This window comes from Podarcis bocagei, assembly GCF_964188305.1.
Source record: "Podarcis bocagei genome assembly, chromosome: 2".
Classification (NCBI taxonomy): Eukaryota; Metazoa; Chordata; class Lepidosauria; order Squamata; family Lacertidae; genus Podarcis; species Podarcis bocagei.
Genome location: NC_138126.1, coordinates 14,964,526 through 14,981,638, shown reverse-complemented (window position 1 = coordinate 14,981,638; position 17,113 = coordinate 14,964,526). Strand labels below are relative to the sequence as shown.

General features: G+C 50.5%; 2 protein-coding genes and 1 long non-coding RNA gene across 3 annotated transcripts in view; all 3 read right to left on the bottom strand.

Annotated features, from left to right (window-relative positions):
- The window catches only part of LOC308580547 (uncharacterized protein), a 147,209-nt gene that overhangs the window by 57,684 nt on the left and 72,412 nt on the right, over positions 1–17,113 (bottom strand). The gene's annotated exons all lie outside the window — the stretch shown is intronic.
- LOC308581287 overlaps positions 1–17,113 on the bottom strand; it is a 196,492-nt gene that overhangs the window by 152,350 nt on the left and 27,029 nt on the right. The gene's annotated exons all lie outside the window — the stretch shown is intronic.
- Positions 1–17,113, bottom strand: part of LOC308579635 (uncharacterized protein) — a gene marked incomplete at its 3' end in the record, with an annotated part of 42,628 nt that overhangs the window by 5,266 nt on the left and 20,249 nt on the right. Inside the window, exon 2 of the mRNA XM_081180588.1 lies at positions 9,731–9,917. Within this exon, the coding sequence (XP_081036714.1) occupies positions 9,731–9,830 (100 nt within the window). The 5' untranslated portion in view covers positions 9,831–9,917. The remainder of the gene's footprint in view (positions 1–9,730; positions 9,918–17,113) is intronic.

Genomic DNA, 17,113 nt, shown 5'->3' with positions numbered 1-17,113 from the left:
ACAAAGCCCATCGCCCAGTCCTTCCCGGCTAGCTTTTATAAGCCAGGATTGGCAAGGATCCAGGAGACAGGTGGTTGGCTTCACTCGTCCAAGCAGCCTATCCACATCCTCAGAGGTAACAGACTGGAATTGATCCCACACAACTTGACTAGACAGGACTCTAGCACTCTCCCGCCCTGGCCCTGCTCCCACAGTGGAGTCTACTTCTTCCCGAATCTGAGTGATTTTATCTGCAAAAAACTTTGCAAAATCATTGCAGGAGATCATGTGGCCCGTACTGGGCCCCGATGTTGCAGGTGGTTCCGCTAAATTGTGAACCACCTGAAAAAGTCTCCTGCTGCTGTTTTCTGCAGATGCAATAGAGGCGGCGAAGAAAGTCTAAGGATGATTAGAAATGACTCTGTTAACAACTCACCAACTCAAACTATGGATGAAGTGAGGTCCTGTCAAGTCTTGCAAACGAACCAGATAATGCTTGAGATTCACCAATATACTCATAGGTGGATGAACCGCAGACAAATTACCATGTCCTTGTCTCAGCTCCTGAATTACCATTACCGAAATGTAGATCTAGAAAATTTCCACTTCCTGCCTACCTTGAGATACACCATGAGCCTTTAGGTCATCAACCCTCCCATCTCGACTCATGGAGATAAAGGATACCCTATGGTGGTTCCATTCTCTCCGCCCAGTGAGGGTATTTAAGGACAAAAATAGGAGGCAATTTGTCCCTTGCATAGAGTCAAAGCTAATGCGGATAAAGGAAACCAAGCTCAACACTAGAAATACTAATTGCCCGAAGGAAGAAAAGAACTCTGTAAGCCTAGAATTACAAGACCTGAAGAAGAGGCTAATGAGTATAAAGACTGAGATTTCTACCCAAAATATAAGGACAGTAGAGCCTAGAGCACGATATTTAAAGACGTCCAACAGCTCTTTATTCCATAGAAAGACATCAGTGCAACTCCCTGTTCCCTTTTCAAACGACACCAAATTAGATGAGGAATTTGGCGCCTCCGACATTTCTATGGCAACAACACCAAAGAACTCTATGTTGCTGACAATCTGGAGATATCTAGCACCAACTCTACATCTGGACCTTTGCCTAATGTTCCAAAAACTTATCAGAATGATCAGCCTACTCTACTGTACTCCTGGCGAGACAGGATGGACAGATCTTCCGAATTTGAATCTGGCTCTTTGTTGGCCAGTGATCCACATTTTATAACACATACCTCATTAATACTTCCACAGCCACAGATAGAACCAACAATCCTCCAATTAACCCAGGAGGGAGAGAGGGATTGACAGTTAATGAAACACCATGGGACTGTCTCTCCCCCCCCCCCCCGCTTGGGGTGCAGTTGGTTGGGTTTTATCTTCTAGGGATACTTACCTTATCAGACCTCCACCTCTTTCCCATACCATTTTGACCCAGGAGTACTGGCCCAAGGATGACTTGTTATTGAGGGGATGTTACCCATCTATTGGGGAGGCTAGTATGGGATCTGGGATTTCCACAATTGAAGGGCTAGGGAGGAATGGCGGTGGGGCTAGATATCTCTATCGGCGAAGGGTTTCGAGATGCAGTGATCCTCGAACCCCTTCCAATCTACGCCCCATCCCAAGGGATGAGGGTAGGGAGAGCAAGGATTACACACCTCCGTCATTGGTGCTGTGCAATGCCAGGTCCATAGGCAACAAAACCGCCACCATGCGTGACTTTTTTGTCTCGCAGGGGATTGACCTGGCTTGCGTGATGGAGACCTGGGTACGGGAAGGCGAAGTAGTCTCCCTACATGAGATAACACCCCTAGGTTTCTCTGTCCTCCATCAATCGCGGACTGTGGGTCGGGGGGGAAGAGTAGCGTTATTCCGGGAGGATTGCTCTTTCAGAGCTCTGCCATCACCAGCGATCTCCGGCATTGAATGTATTGGTCTCGTGTGGGGCACCAAGGAGAGCTTGGCTGTCTGGTTGGTATACCGACCACCCAGCACACCTGCAGCCACCCTGTCAGATCTGCTGGAGGTGGTGGCGAGCTGGGCCTTGGAGTTCCCAAACCTACTGGTTTTGGGAGACTTCAACGTCCATGCCGATGCCGCTCCCTCCTCAAAGGCTCTGGACCTAGTGACTTCCATGGCAACACTAGGGCTCTCCCAGTTTGTTTTGGGCCCCACTCATCAAGCAGGCCACATGCTGGATCTGATCTTTGGGGCTGGCATAGATGTGATCATGCTCCCCGCTGTGGAAGTGCCATGGTCTGATCACTACGCTTTGAAAGCCAAGATTGACTTCCCGCTCCTCCCCGGCTCGGGTGGCTAACCTATTTGGGCTCGTCCGCGAAAACTGATGGATCCTGATAGATTCCGACAAGCCTTGCGGAACCCTGCTCCTCCTGGCGACTCATTAGATCAGTGTTTCCCAACCTTTTTTGGGCAAAGGCACACTTGTTTCATGAAAAAAATCTCGAGGCACACCACCATTAGAAAATGTTAAAAAATTTAACTCTGTGCCTATATTGACTATATAAAAAGTACAGTGGTGCCTCGCAAGACGAAATTAATTCGTTCCGCAAGTCTCTTCGTCTTGCGAGTTTTTCGTCTTGCGATGCACGGTTTCCCATAGGAATGCATTGAAAATCAATTAATGCGTTCCTAGGGAAACCGCCTTCAGACCAGGTCCGGGGACAGTCTGTCCCCCGACCTCTTCTGAAGGCTGGGGGGGAACAAGGGCTTTTCTTCCCACTGCCAGCCTTCAGAAGGCTGTTCTGAAGGCTGGCAGTGGGAAGAAAAGCCCTTCTTCCCACCTCCCGCTCCGCAAGCTCCGGGGACAGGAGGGCTTTGCTGCCGACCGCCAGCATTTTAAAAGCCCCTGCTGTCCCGGGGCGATTTTAAAATGCTGGCGGGCGGGAGCGAAGTCTCCGCTGCCCCGAGGAGATTTTAAAATGCTGGGGGTCGGCAGCGAACGCTTCGCTCCCGCCCGCCAGCATTTTAAGATCGCCCGGGGCAGCGGAGAAGTCTCAGCTGCCCCGGGAAGGCAGGCGGGGGGAGCAAAGACTTTTGCCCCCGCCTGCCTTCAGAAGAGGTCCAGGACCTCGTTCAGATGCCCGGCGGCGGGGTGCGAGGTTCCCGCCCCACCGCCCGGCATCAGGGCATTGTTCCGATGCCCGGCGGCGGGGTGCGAGGTTCCCGCCCCACCGCCCGGCATCGGGGCATCGTTCCGATGCCCGGCGGTGGGGTGCGAGGTTCCCGCCCCACCGCCCCGCTTCGGAGCATCGCTCCGAAGCGGGGCGGCTGGGGCAGGTGTTCCCGCCCCCCCGCCCCACTTCGGAGCACCGGGAGAAGCGATCTCCCCGCAGCCCCTTGCTTCAAAAGAGGTCCGGGGGCAGCGCGAAGCGCTTCCCGCTGTCCCCGGACCTCTTTTGAAGCAAGGGGCAGTGGGGAGAAGTGATCTCGGGCGCCGCGGCGCGCAGGCGCACTGCTCGCTCCTCTTTCCGCGCAGGCGCCTTCTCTCGCTCTTTCGCCTCCTTTTCTTTCTCTCTCGATGGTCCGCCTACAAAGGAGCGAGGGAGGCGCCCGCCATGTTTGGATTTGCATCCAGCAGGAGATGCCGCCGCCGCCCCACCTCTCGCCGCCCGCCTCCCTCCCACGGCACACCAGGTAAGGTCTCACGGCACACTAGTGTGCCGCGGAACACCGGTTGGGAAACACTGCATTATATGACCTTGTTGAGGACTGGAATAACCGGCTCTTGGCAGCCATTGATGAGATCGCGCCTAAGCGCCCTCTGCGACCCTGTCGAAACCGGGCCCCTTGGTTTACTGAGGAGCTCCGGAAAATGAAGCGGGATCTCAGACGGCTAGAGCGAGTATGGCGACGGACTCGTGACGGAGCCTCAAGAACATCTTATAGGACGCTTATGAAAGCCTATGAGATGGCTATAAAAGCTGCTAAGAAATCTTACTTTGCAGCTTCCATTGCATCCGCTAGCTCTCGCCCGGCACAACATTTTAAAATAATTAGGTCAATAACGTCCTTAGGAGGACAACCAAATTTAAGCACAAATTCGACCCACAGCTGTGAGGCATTCGCGAGCTTTTTTGTGGAGAAAGTCCTGTTGCTCCGCCGTGACCTCCCTGCCAATTTAGATACAGTGACTGAACTGGAGGCCCCTCGACTGACTTCAGGTCCAGTGTTGGACCATTTCGATCGGATACTACCTACTGATGTGGATAGATTCCTTCAAGTTGGTAGGCCCACCACCTGCCTCCTTGATCCGTGCCCGTATTGGCTGATTAGGGAGTGTCCAGATGTTGCGCGGACCCCCCTGGTTGAAAATATCAATTTGTCCCTTGACACGGGGACATTCCCAGGGGAACTGAAGGAAGCAGCGGTGTGTCCACTCTTAAAGAAAACTTCATTAGATTCCTTAGACCTATGTAATTACCGCCCAGTTTCAAATTTTCCATACCTGGGTAAGGTAATTGAGAGAGTGGTTGCTGAACAGCTTGGTAGGTTTCTGGAGGAAACATCGGCATTAGATCCATTTCAGTCCGGTTTCCGTCCTGGTTTTGGGACGGAGACGGCTCTGGTTGTCCTAACAGATGATATCCGTAGACAACTGGATCGAGGCGGGTCAGGCAGCTGATCCTTTTAGATTTGTCAGCAGCCTTTGACATGGTCGATCATGATCTTCTGGACCATCGCCTCGCAGACGTGGGGATACAGGGCATGGCCCGTAACTGGTTGTGCTCTTTTATCTCTGGTCGGGGACAGAGGGAGGCAATAGGGAGGGAAATGTCATCGCGCCACTCCGTGGTGTGTGGAGTGCTGCAGGGCACAATTCTCTCCCCGATGCTTTTTAACATCTTTATTCACCCCCTTGCCCAGATTATCCAGAGCTTTGGGCTGGGCTGTCATCAATATGCTGATGACACTCAGCTCTATCTGCTGATGGATGGCCACACCGACTCGGCCCCGGACACACTGACCAGATGCTTGGAAGCTGTGGCTGGATGGTTTCGTGGGAGCCGATTGAAACTAAATCCTTCGAAGACAGAGGTCCTATGGCTGGGTTGGGATGGCATGGGGATGAGGGACCAACTCCCTTCTCTTGCGGGGGCCCAATTAGTGCCATTGCCTTCCGTTAAGAGTTTGTGTATAATCCTTGACGCCTCCCTTTCCATGGAGGCGCAGGTTACAGCAACAGCCAAGGCGACATTTTTCCACCTTCGCCGCATCAAGCAATTGGTCCCTGACCTTTCCCGCCCCGACCTGGCCACAGTGATCCATGCGACGGTCATCTCCAGGCTTGACTACTGTAATTCGCTCTACGCGGGGCTGCCCTTGAAACTGTCCCAGAAACTCCAGCGGGTACAGAATGCTGCAGCGAGGCTCCTCACGGGGTCTTTGCCATGGGAGCATATTCACCCAGTGCTTTTCAAGCTGCACTGGCTCCCGGTGGAGTACAGGGTCAGATTTAAGGTGCTGCTTTTGACCTTTAAAGCCCTTCACGGCCTAGGACCCTCGTACCTACGGGACCGCCTCTCCTGGTATACCCCACGGAGAGCCTCAAGGTCTATAAATAACAACACCCTAGTGGTCCCAGGCCCTAAGGAAGTTAGATTGGGCCTTTTCAACTCTGGCTCCGGCCTGGTGGCACGCTCTGCCTCATGAGACCTGGGCCCTGCAGGATCTGATTTCTTTCCGCAGGGCCTGTAAGACAGAGTTGTTCCGCCTGGCCTTTGGCTTGGAGACAATTTGATTCCCTCCCTCCCTCTCTTTCTTTTTTCTTTTCCTTCTCCTCCTGCAATGAGGCTACATTTTAATATTTTAATGTTCCATTATTTTAATGTTGTATTTTATTTTTGTTTTTAAGTTGTAATCATTCATCGTTTTTATTATTGCTTGTAAGCCGCTCTGAGCCCGGCCTTGGCTGGGGAGGGCGGGGTATAAATAAAAAATTATTATTATTATTATTATTATTATTATTATTATTATTATCACCACTTGGTAGGCTCGACGTTGAACTCTAACCTGTGTCCAGTCAGATTCAAAATGAGTTATTCGCCACCAGCGCTCTAGCCGTCTCAATGATTGTTTCATTGCCCTCAGATCCGTGGAAAGCCATGGGGCTGCCCGGGCTCCATGCAATCGGAGAGGGCGCTTGGGAGCCAAACAGTCAATAGCCCTGGTTAACTCCACATTCCAGCGGGCCACCAGGGAATTGGCTGAAAGGCCATCAACATGGGATAAAGCAGTGTTTCCCAACCGGTGTTCCGCGGCACACTAGTGTGCCACGAGACGTTGCCTGGTGTGCCGTGGGAGGGAGGCGGGCGGCGAGAGGCGGGGCGGCGGCGGCGAGGAGAGGCCGCCCAGCGCGGGGCTCTCGCCGTCTGCCTGCCTGGCTGCCTGCGTGGCGCTGACGTCACGGGGCTGTAACGTGCCCCACATAGGCACACGCGGGGCGGCGAGCGAGCTCCCTCCCACATCCCATCGCCGGCTCTGCACCAGGCGGTAGAGCTCGGCGAAGTCGCCGTGCTGGAAGGCCAGCAGCGCGCGCGCCTTGGCCAGGCTCTCGCCCGCCTGCGCCTCCAGGCACGGCGCCTCGGCGTCGGGCGGCAGTGAGCCCAGGAAGCAGCCCAGCTGGCCGGGGTCGCCCGCCTGCAGCAGCGCCTCGCACCCGCACGAGACATGCTCCGCCGAGAAGCGCGGCGAGCGCGGAGGATCGGGCGCGGCGGAGGCCAGCCCCGCGCTTGGAGAGGACACAGCAGCCGTCGCCAAACCCGATCCTCCTCCTCCTCCTCCTGCTCCGCCGCCGTCCTCTGGCTCTCGGCCGGGAGGAGCCTGCGGCGACGGGGCGGGCGCCGAAGTTGGCAGAAGTTGGCGCGCCTCCTCGGCAGCGCCTTCGTCCTCCTCCTCCTGCCTCTGCTCTCCTCCGGCGGCGGGGGCGCGCCGCCCTCCCCGGCCGGAGGGCTCGGCGGGGCCCGCGGGGAAGGAGGCCATGTTCGCGGTGCGCGGGATCGCGGCCCCCCTCGCCCGCCTCCGGCCCGCTCCCCTCCCCCTGCGCGCTGCCCTAGCCGTGCGGGTCTCCTCCCCCTGCGCCGCCGTCCCCTTTCCACATCCTAGGAGCCGCAGTCCGCCTACCGCCCCCGGGCCGCGGCGCGGCTCCCAGCCCGGGTTGGCCTCCGCCTCCTGGGACGCGCGCCCACCCCCGCGGCCCCCCAAACTTCGGAGCAACTCTCCAGACGCTTCTCCCCCGCCTCGGTCTCCCTCCTTTCCACTTCTCTTCCCCCCTTCCTTCCCTCTTTCTTTCTCTTTCTCTCCCACCCGCCTTTCCTTCTATTAACTTTCCTTTCCCCTCCCTTCGTCCTTCCTACTTTTACTCCTGGGCTCCTCCCCCCTTTGCGCAGCCACAAATCAATCTCTCTCTCTTTTTTCCCCCTCTCTCTCTTCTTTGCTCAGACGCAAAAAAGCGCCGCTTTTTGGAAATTCGGACTGCTGTCCCCGCTGAAACGATACTTTAAAAAAGGAAGAACCCACTGGCTCTTATTTCTGTTTAAAGCAGTAGATCCCGAACTCTTTTGGCCCACTGCCCCCTTGGTTCCACATCCCCCAGTGTCCCCTATTCTTACTCTATAGAAAGCATTACAGGGGTTAACGCGGCTCGCTAAAGAAGATATTAATAGAATTCTGCATTTGGGGGGAGACCCTAACAGTCATCTACCATTACCTTCTATGCTGTTACTATTTTTTTATTTTTTTTTACATAAGTAAAAAGTGACCTTTCCCCATCTGGCATGGTGGTGTGCCTCGAGATTTTTTTCATGAAACAAGTGTGCCTTTGCCCAAAAAAGGTTGGGAAACACTGGGATAAAGCATCCCCTACCACTCTCTGGAAACCATTTGGATCCATTAAGTGGCAGGGGCGGACCATCCGAATTGGTCCCACCTCCCTGCAGGAAATGTAAAGAAGAAGTGGGTACCTTTTGCTATATGTGGTGGTCATGTAAGATAACAGTATCATTTGGGTAAATGGTATATAATGAATTTAAAAAAATGTTTAAAATAAAATTTGTTAAGAACCTAGAAGCTTATTTATTTGGAATTACAGGTACTGAGATCCCAAAAGACCAGGAAAGACTATGTATGCGACAACAGCTGCACAGATGTTATTATCCCAACGATGGAAAGATGCAATAATCCCAACTAGGGAAGATTGGCAAGCCAAACTGCTGGACTCTGCCGAAATGGCAAAATTAGCCGCGAGACTCGGGAATCAAGAAAACAAGGACTTTAAAAAAGATTTGGGAAATTTTATAATTTACTTATGAGATTATTGCACACAAATCAAAATGTTAGCTGGACTTTAGGAATCACTTGTAAAGAAGTTTATGGACAATTTAGATAAATGAAAACTGTGGAGAATGTATCTATACAGTGGTAACTCGTGTTACGTAACGCTCTGGAACTTTTACGGGTTTCGCCGCTCGCACGCATAGAAGAACTCTATTGCTCCGCGTGCGTGTGCAGAAGCGGTCCTCCGGTTTGCTAAAACCTAGGGATCCGTCTGGAGCTCCGGAACAGATCCTGTTTGCAACCGGAGCCACCACTGTATGTAGTTTTGGAAAAATTAATATAAGGACCCATCAAAGGGATGGAGCGAAGTCATGTGATTCAGAGAATCTCATGAAATGATTATATAAATGTCTTTGATATAAACTTGTATTTGTAAAAACCAATAAAAATATTTCAAAAAAAGGGAAGTCCATAGATTGACTATGCTTCTGTTGATTCATCATTTGCAAACCCAGAAATAGGTGTTCCTGTTTTTGAAGTTTGCCTCGGAAACCAAACATGCTCATGAGCTTCCATTTTTACTGTTGCGCAGCAAATTTAAGTGCCCCCCACCCTAATTAATGCTTTTTTTCATTCCGTTTTACCCTTGAGCAGCTAATTTAAGTCGTCTCCATCGTAATCAAGGTTTTTTTCATCCCATTTGTTCCCTTGCACAGCTAATTTAAGCCCCCCCCCATCAATATTCAAGCCGTTTCTGGTTGCAGTGTTCTGAGGTGACATTTGGTGCTTTAGTTTTTTCCTATGTTTTGTGTTTTTGTTTTTGTGGCTTTTTCATTTTTGACTGAAGCTTGTTTTTTGTTTTATGATTGATTGATTTATTGATTGACTGACTGTGGAAAGGGATAAAAGCTCCCCATTCAAACAATGACTATCATCAATGTAGGTACGAATTTTTTTTTTTAATTTTTATCATCTACAATACTGTCTTATTTATTTTATGGTACAGAACATTGATTATTGTTTTCATTTTATGGATCAATGGTCTTGTTAGATAGTAAAATTCATGTTAAATTGCTGTTTTAGGGTTGTTTTTAAAAGTCTGGAATGGATTAACCCATTTTGCATTACTTTCTACAGGACAGCACGCCTTGGTTTTGGAACGCTTTGGTTTTGGAAGACTTCTGGAACCGATTAAGTTTGAGACCCGAGGTACCACTGGAACTCCTAAGATTTAAAATCCTGGAGCGAGAAAATCTGCCCCCACTACTTTATGAAAGGGATTCAAAAAACAAAGAGCTGCTTTGGAGAAGGCCTCACCCCTTCCTTCTTCCTGTCAGGAACTTCCTTCCATTTGTCTCCTCTCCATCTTTTCCTCTTTCTCCCTCCGCCATCCATCTATCCCTGTCCCCATCTCCTCTCCCCTGGAACTCACCAGATTTCTCCAAGGGTCCTGGGAGGGAATGCTCAGAGGTTGTGGGGAGGGATGCGGGAGACAGCCTGACCAGGTCAACCGTCCATCTTCCTCCTTCCATCCTGGCCAGGGTTGCAGGTTCAGTCTCAGCTAGGTTTGCAGGTTCAGCTTCCTGAAGAGCGCAGAAGCCAGAGCAAGTTGCAGCTTCCTGGGAGGGAGGGAAGAAGAAGCCAAGGGAGTCTGAGAGCCCCTGTAGGGATTCTCCTGCCCAAGACATTCTGCTGCCCCTGAAGAAGCCCCAATTGGGCACCCCCTTCCCAAGAGCCCCCACGCTTTTTCAAACACCTTTGGCAATTCCTTTCATCACCTCCTTTCCTTTTTTATTTTATTTTATTTTGTTTATTCAATCTTTATTGGTTTCAAATCAACACACACACACACACCAAAAGAAACAAAACAAAAAAGCACAATACATTTCTTACAAAAAGAAATAGAACAATACATCACGAATGCACAAAATTATTCCAGCCATCAACTTCTGACTTCCTTGATATAGGTTATTTATTTTCTTAATTAGGTAAAGGTACCCCTGACCATTAGGTCCAGTCACGGATGACTCTGGGGTTGCGGCGCTCATCTCGCTTTACTGGCCGAGGGAGCTGGCGTTTGTCCGCACTCAGCTTCCGGGTCATGTGACCAGCATGACTAAGCCACTTCTGGCGAACTAGAGCAGCACACGGAAACACCGTTTACCTTCCCGCCGGAGCGGTACCTATTTACCTACTTGCACTTTTGACGTGCTTTCGAACTGCTAGGTTGGCAATTTTCTTAATTACTTGCCTCTGTTTTTCAATAAACTTTATCTTTGTTAAATCTTGTCTGAATTCTTTGTACCTTATTCAATTCCGAGTTATTCAAAGCATTTTAAAGTTTTTATAAGGGGACACTGTTCTTTTAAATATTGTCTATAGAGCTCCCATTTCCTTTTAAACTTTTGGGTCGATCGATTTCTTATCTTTTCCGTCATCTGTGCTACTTCTATATATTGAAGGATTTTTACTTGCCACTCCTCTTCTGATGGAATTTTATCTCCTTTCTATCCCTTGGCAATCAGCATCCTCACTGCAGTTGTTGCATACAAAAAGACCCCTTCCCAAGAGCCCCCGCCCATTTTCAAACACCTTTGGCAATTCCTTTCACCTGCCTGTCCCACCTCCTTCCTAAGGCTGGCATGGTATGCACATTAGTGGCCTGAGAGTAGATCCCATGGAATTTAAGAGTTCATCTGCAAAGGACTGCTCTGAATACATGGGTGGCCCTTGCATGGAGAAGAAGGAAGCCCCTTGCTTGCATCTGGACCCCCTGGGAGAGGCGGGGGATCCGCCCATTGCTCCCTCTGTCCTCCCTGACTCCTCCTCTGTCGTTCTGCCCTGCAAACACCCTTTGCTCTTGTTGCTCAGGGGAGAGAGGCAGGAAGAGCCTTCAAACCCATCCCTTTCCTCCTCTGCTGCCCAGTGAGAGGGGAAGGAGCGGCAGCGCCTGGTTCACTTCATGGTTTACTGGGATTGTGAATGAACATGTCCTCTGCCTTCCATGCGGTGGGAGTGGGGGGTTAAAAGTGGTGAGGAGACACCCCCCCCTCCAGTCCTTTTGGGAAACAGGAGCTTTGTTCAGGAGTAAACAACTTAGATGGCAAGTTCACAAGAGAAGAACTTTGGAGCACTGCTTGCTCTTACTATGTGTTTGAACCTAGAGGACAACATACACGTTTACACCACAGGATTCCTTAAAGAGGGCTTTTTTTAAAATTCAAAGGCCATTTCTACAAAATGGAAGTATTCTGCTGGCAGTCCTGTATAGGAAAGTTTTCAATGCTTTAAATTTTTTGGTGTTTTTGTTGGAAGCCACCCAGAGTGGCTGAGGCAACACAGTCAGATGGGCAGGGTGCAAGTAATGAATTCTTTATTCTTATTCTTATTCTTCCCAACTGTAGCAGGAACCCCCCCCAATCATTCTGCTTGTACAAACTTCATACACACACACACACACACACACTACATACGCCACATTTCTGTTATAAATTCATAGAAAATCAACCATACATCGGATTTGCACTGTTCCATTTTTATTTTACTCCATATGACAAGAACTAACAAAGGGGGTGACTTAGTCCTGGTCAGCCATAATCCCTCCACCATCTCAGCACATCTGCAGGAGCCCTGCCCAGATGATCCCAGACAGAAGGCAGTCAAGATCACAAAGAACTTGCATATGGGAGTGGATTCAGCATGGACTGAAACAAAGGACAATGATCAGATCTTCCCTCAGGGGGCAGGAAACTGCAAACTCCCCTTTGTCTCCTGGAAGTGACTCATGGGGAGGGGGGAAAGGAGGAACCAGCCAGGTGACAAGATACTCAGGTTACCACCAACTCCTCCCTCAACTCCTCCTTTCTGTAATATATGCATGATGTTTCTGGGGGGTGGGCTTGACCTAGAGGAGGGGAATTTCAAAAGTTTTTATAAGACCTGGAACACTATTTTTCTGGGTCTTTCCTCTCTCCTGCAAGTGAGGGGAACACCCTGATGCATCAGTTCAATAAAGGCCAAGCCTACAGGCTGCTGTTTTGCTCCAAGTTATCCTGGTTGGTGTCTTTGTTTTGTCCAAGGGAGCCCTCGGATTTTTCCGGTAACACTTCTAAGCCCATCCTACTATGCATGCTGGTCAGAGACTCTGTCCCAACCTCCCCCTTGAACACAACAGGGTTTTCCTAGTTCTACTGCTATTCTTTACATTCCTATACTGCCCTTCCTCCAAAGATCACAGGGCAGCTTACAAGAGAAAAACACAGAGATGCATAGCAGAGTAGGAAATAAAAACGACAACCCTCCCCCCCCCCCAATGCAGTTGTGAAGTCCATAGATTGTTTAATGAGCCAAACGCCTGTGAGAAGAGCAAGGCTTTCGCCTGTTGCCTAAAGATAAGGTCCTCCTCCGAGGGGTCTTCTGCTGGAGTATAGATATTAAATTTAAATTAATACTATTAAGGCGATCCTGGCCAGCAATGCCCACCCCTCTCCCCTCTCCTTCCCTGCAACTCCCTTTGTACCAGATCCCTGCAGGAGGAAGCTTCTCCCCCCCCCCTTCAAGCCCCCTTTAAGAGAACAGCTCCCTTTCCTCCCTTCTCTTCTCCCCGTCGAGGGCTTCTCATCCTGGACCCCCTCGCAAAGCCCCTTCCCTCCTTCCCCGCCATTGGCTTTGCACTCACCCGAAATCCCAGGCAGCGGGGGCGGGAATGGGAGCCCCCGCGTGGGAGGCAGGGAGTGACGCGCTTAATTAGGAGGCTTGATTAGGAAGAAGCCCCCTCCTCCGCCTCCGCCCTATGCAGCCCCGCTTCCCGCCTCCTTCCCTCCCTCCTTTGCAAGCCCGGATTTTATCTGTTGGTGAAGCCGGAAGTGGAGGCAACTCTGAGGAGGAAGGAGAAATTTCTCCCCACGTTCAGCCTCATGTCTGTTATTTGATAATTGGGGGAAGGAAAACCTTATAGCACCCAACCAATGGGAAGGCGAGGGAGGGAACGTGTGCATAGGGAAAATAAGTTCGTACATTGCCCCAGCTGGACTGTGGCTGCTTTGGACCCCCGCTTTTGCAAGAACGTATTGTCCTCAATAAGGGACAAGGCTGGAGTTGTGGTTTAAACCCCAGAGCCTAGGGCTTGTCAATCAGAAGGATGGCAGTTTGAATCCCTGCAATGGGGTGAGCTCCCGTTGCTCTGTTTCTGCTCCTGCCAACCTAGCAATTCGAAAGCACAAAGTGCAAGAAGATAAAGAGGTACCTGTTGTAAACAAAATCTGCCCTTATTCCCTTATGGGGGACACAAGAGCCTTTACAGAGTCCTTTGCCGGTTCTCCATCAGTAGGAGAAAATAACAGAGGCCAAACAGAGAATATTGAGAAGCAAAGCAGCTAGTAAGCCTGATCTTTATTGAACTGTTGCAACAGGGTGCTCCCCTCACATGCAGGAGGATGGAGGAGGACCCCGAACAAAGGTGTGCCTGCCCTTATATAGACCTTTTAAATTCCCTGCCTTGATCGTGGATGGATAACTTGACTTGGCATGTGTAACAGAGACTTGGTAGGATGAAGCAGATGGACCTGTCCTTGCCGCTGCTTGTCCACCAGGTTCTCTTCTCAACCCAGTCATGTGGGCGGGGAGGGGGGGTTGCAGTGATTTTTAGGAAATCATTAATTTCCACCAGGCGTCCTATTGGAAAGACCCAGTTCTCTGAGTGCATGTTCTTGAAATTGGACAATAGGGGCAGTACAGGATTCCTTTTGGTGTACCAACCACCCCGCTGCACCAAGGATTCCCTGCCCAAGCTGCTTCAGGTCGTGGCGGATGTTCTGGAGACACCTAATTTGGTTGTCCTGGGGGATTTTAACATTCACGCCAACACAACCTTACAAGGGGCTGATTGGGACTTTGTGGAAAGCATGGCCTCCATGGGGCTGTCCCTGAGTAAGTTTGGCCCAACTCAGTGTCGCAGACATTCCTTAGACCTGGTGTTCACCTCTATGGATGTTGGTGATATGACACTAAGTAAAAGCGAAACTAAAGAAGTACCATGGTCAGATCACTTTCTGGTGCACCTGGACTTCTCCACAACCCTTCCCATCTGCAGGGAGGTGGGACCAATTTGGATGGTCCCCCCCCCCGCCACTTAATGGATCCAAATGGTTTCCAGAGAGTGGTAGGGGATGTTTTATCCCATGTTGATGGCCTTTCAGCTGATTCCCTGGTGCCCCGTTGGAATGTGGAGTTAACCAGGGCTATTGACTGTCTAGCTCTGAAGCGCCCTCTCCGATTGCATGGAGCCTGGACAGCCCCATGGTTTTCCATGGATCTGAGGGCAACGAGACGGCTAGAGCACCAGTGGCAGAAACCTCATTCTGAATCTGACCAGACACGGGTTAGAGCGCAACGTCAAGCCTACCAAATGGCGATAGCAAAGGTGAATAAAACCTTCTTCACCCCCTCTCTTGCATCTGCAGAAAACAGCAGCAGGAGACTCTTTCAGGTGGTTTGCAATTTAATGCAACCAACTCTCCAATGGGGCCCCGTACGGGCCACATGATCTCCTGCAATGATTTTGCAAAGTTTTTTTGCAGATAAAGTCACTCAGATTCAGAGAGGTAGACTCCCCCGTGGGAGCAGGGCGGGGGCTGGTGAGTGCTAGAGTCCTGTCTAGTCAAGTTGCGTGGGATCAATTCCAACTGTTACCTCCGAGAATGTGGACAGGCTGCTTGGACGAGTGAAACCAGCCACCTGTCTCCGTGATCCTTGCCCATCCTGGCTCATAAAATCTAGCCGGGAAGGGCTGGGCGATGGGCTCCGTGGGGTGGTGAATGCTTCTCTCTGTGAGGGAGCCTTCCCAGACACACTGAAAGAGGCAGTTACAGTGGTACCTCTGGTTAAGAACTTAATTCGTTCTGGAGGTGTGTTCTTAACGTGAAACTGTTCTTAACCTGAAGCACCACTTTAGCTAATCGAGCCTCCTGCTGCCGCTGTACGATTTCTGTTCTCATCCTGAAGCAAAGTTCTTAACCTGAGGTAACACTCTGTGGCAAGGTGATTGATTGATTGATTGGGTGGTTGCTGAAGATGTGGACCATTTGGATCCCTTCCAGTTGGGATTCAGGCCTCATCATGGGACTGAAACTGACCTGGGCACGTCGGTCGATGATCTCCGGTGGGATAGGGACAAAGGTGAGAGCTGTTTCATAGTTCTGCTGGATCTTTCAGAGGCATTTGACACCATCAGCCATAACATCCTTCTGGACCGTCTAGAGGGGCTGGGAGCTAGAGGCACTGTTATACAGTGGTTCCGCTCCTTCCTCTTGGGCCGTGTTCAGAAAGTGGTGTTGGGGGATGAGTGTTCAGATCCCTGAGCTCTCACTTGTGGGGTGCCTCAGGGTTCCGTCCTCTCCCCATGCTTTTCAACATCTACATGAAGCCACTGGGAGAGATCAGGGGGTTTGGGCTGGGTGTTCATCAGTATGCGGAAACCCAGCTCCACCTCTCTTTCAAATCAGAACCAGTGAAGATGGTGAAGGTCCTGTGTGAGTGTCTGGAGGTGGTTTGAGGATGGATGGCAGCTAACATATTAAAGTTGAATGCTGACAAGGCAGGTGTCCTGATTTGAGGGGACAGGAGGCAGGCAGGTGTGGAGGACTCCCTGGTTCTGAATGGGGTAACTGTACCCCTAAAAGACCAGGTGCGCAGCCTGGGAGTCATTTTGGACTTGCAGCTGTCAATGGAAGCACAGGTCAATTCCATGTCCAGGGCAGCTGTTTACGAGCTCCATCTGGTACGCAGGCTGAGACCCTATCCGCCCGCAGACTGTCTTGCCAGACTAGTGCATGCACCAGTTATCTCCCACTTGCACTACTGCAATGCACTCTACGTGGGGCTACCTTTGAAGGTGATCTGGAAACAACAATTAATCCAGAATGTGGTAGCTAGACTGGTGATGGGGTGCAGCCGCCAAGACCACATTACACTGGTATTGAAAGACCAAGATAGGCTCCCATTGCATTTCTGAGCACAAATCAAAGCATTGGTGCTGACCTTTAAGGCGCTAAACGGCCTCGATCCAGTATACCTGAAGTAGAGTCTCCACCTCCATCGTTCTGCCTGGACATGGAGGTCCAGCACCAAGAGCCTTCTGGCAGGTCCCTCACTGTGAGAAGCAAAGTTACAGGGAACCAGATAGAGGGCCTTCTCAGTAGTGGTGCCCTCCCTGTGGAATAACTTCCCACCATATGTCAAAGGAAAAAACAGCCACCAGACTTTAAAAGACATCTGGTGGGCTGCCCTGTTTAGGGAAGCTTTTAATATCTGAAGGACTATTGTATATCAATATTTTGTTGGAAGCCACCCAGAGTGGCGGGGGAAATACAGCCAGATGGGCGTGGTAATAAATATTATTATTATTGAAAACCAACACAAATTATTTTCTGTACATCCAGAGACTTGACAATCATCTTACTTCCCAGGAAATCTGGGAAACCTGAGCGGAAAACTCCATACATTTATATGGTTTCCCACCTGTGTGAATTATCGTATGAATATTAAGGTCTCCACTCCCTCTGAAGCTTTTTCCACATTTCATAAATCTGTTTTTTCCCATTTGAGTTAGCAGAAGTTTCCTAAGGTTCCATATTGACTTAAGCTACTCCCCTTTGGGAGTTCGCCACTGTAATGTAAGTTTATCCTCCCTGTTGAAGCACGTCCCACATTCAATACGTTCCAATGGTTTCTCCCCCGTATAAGTTAGTTGGTGTATTCTAACACATGTGATAAGGCTACACAGGAAGGTATTGAGTAATAAAAGACTGGGCCATGA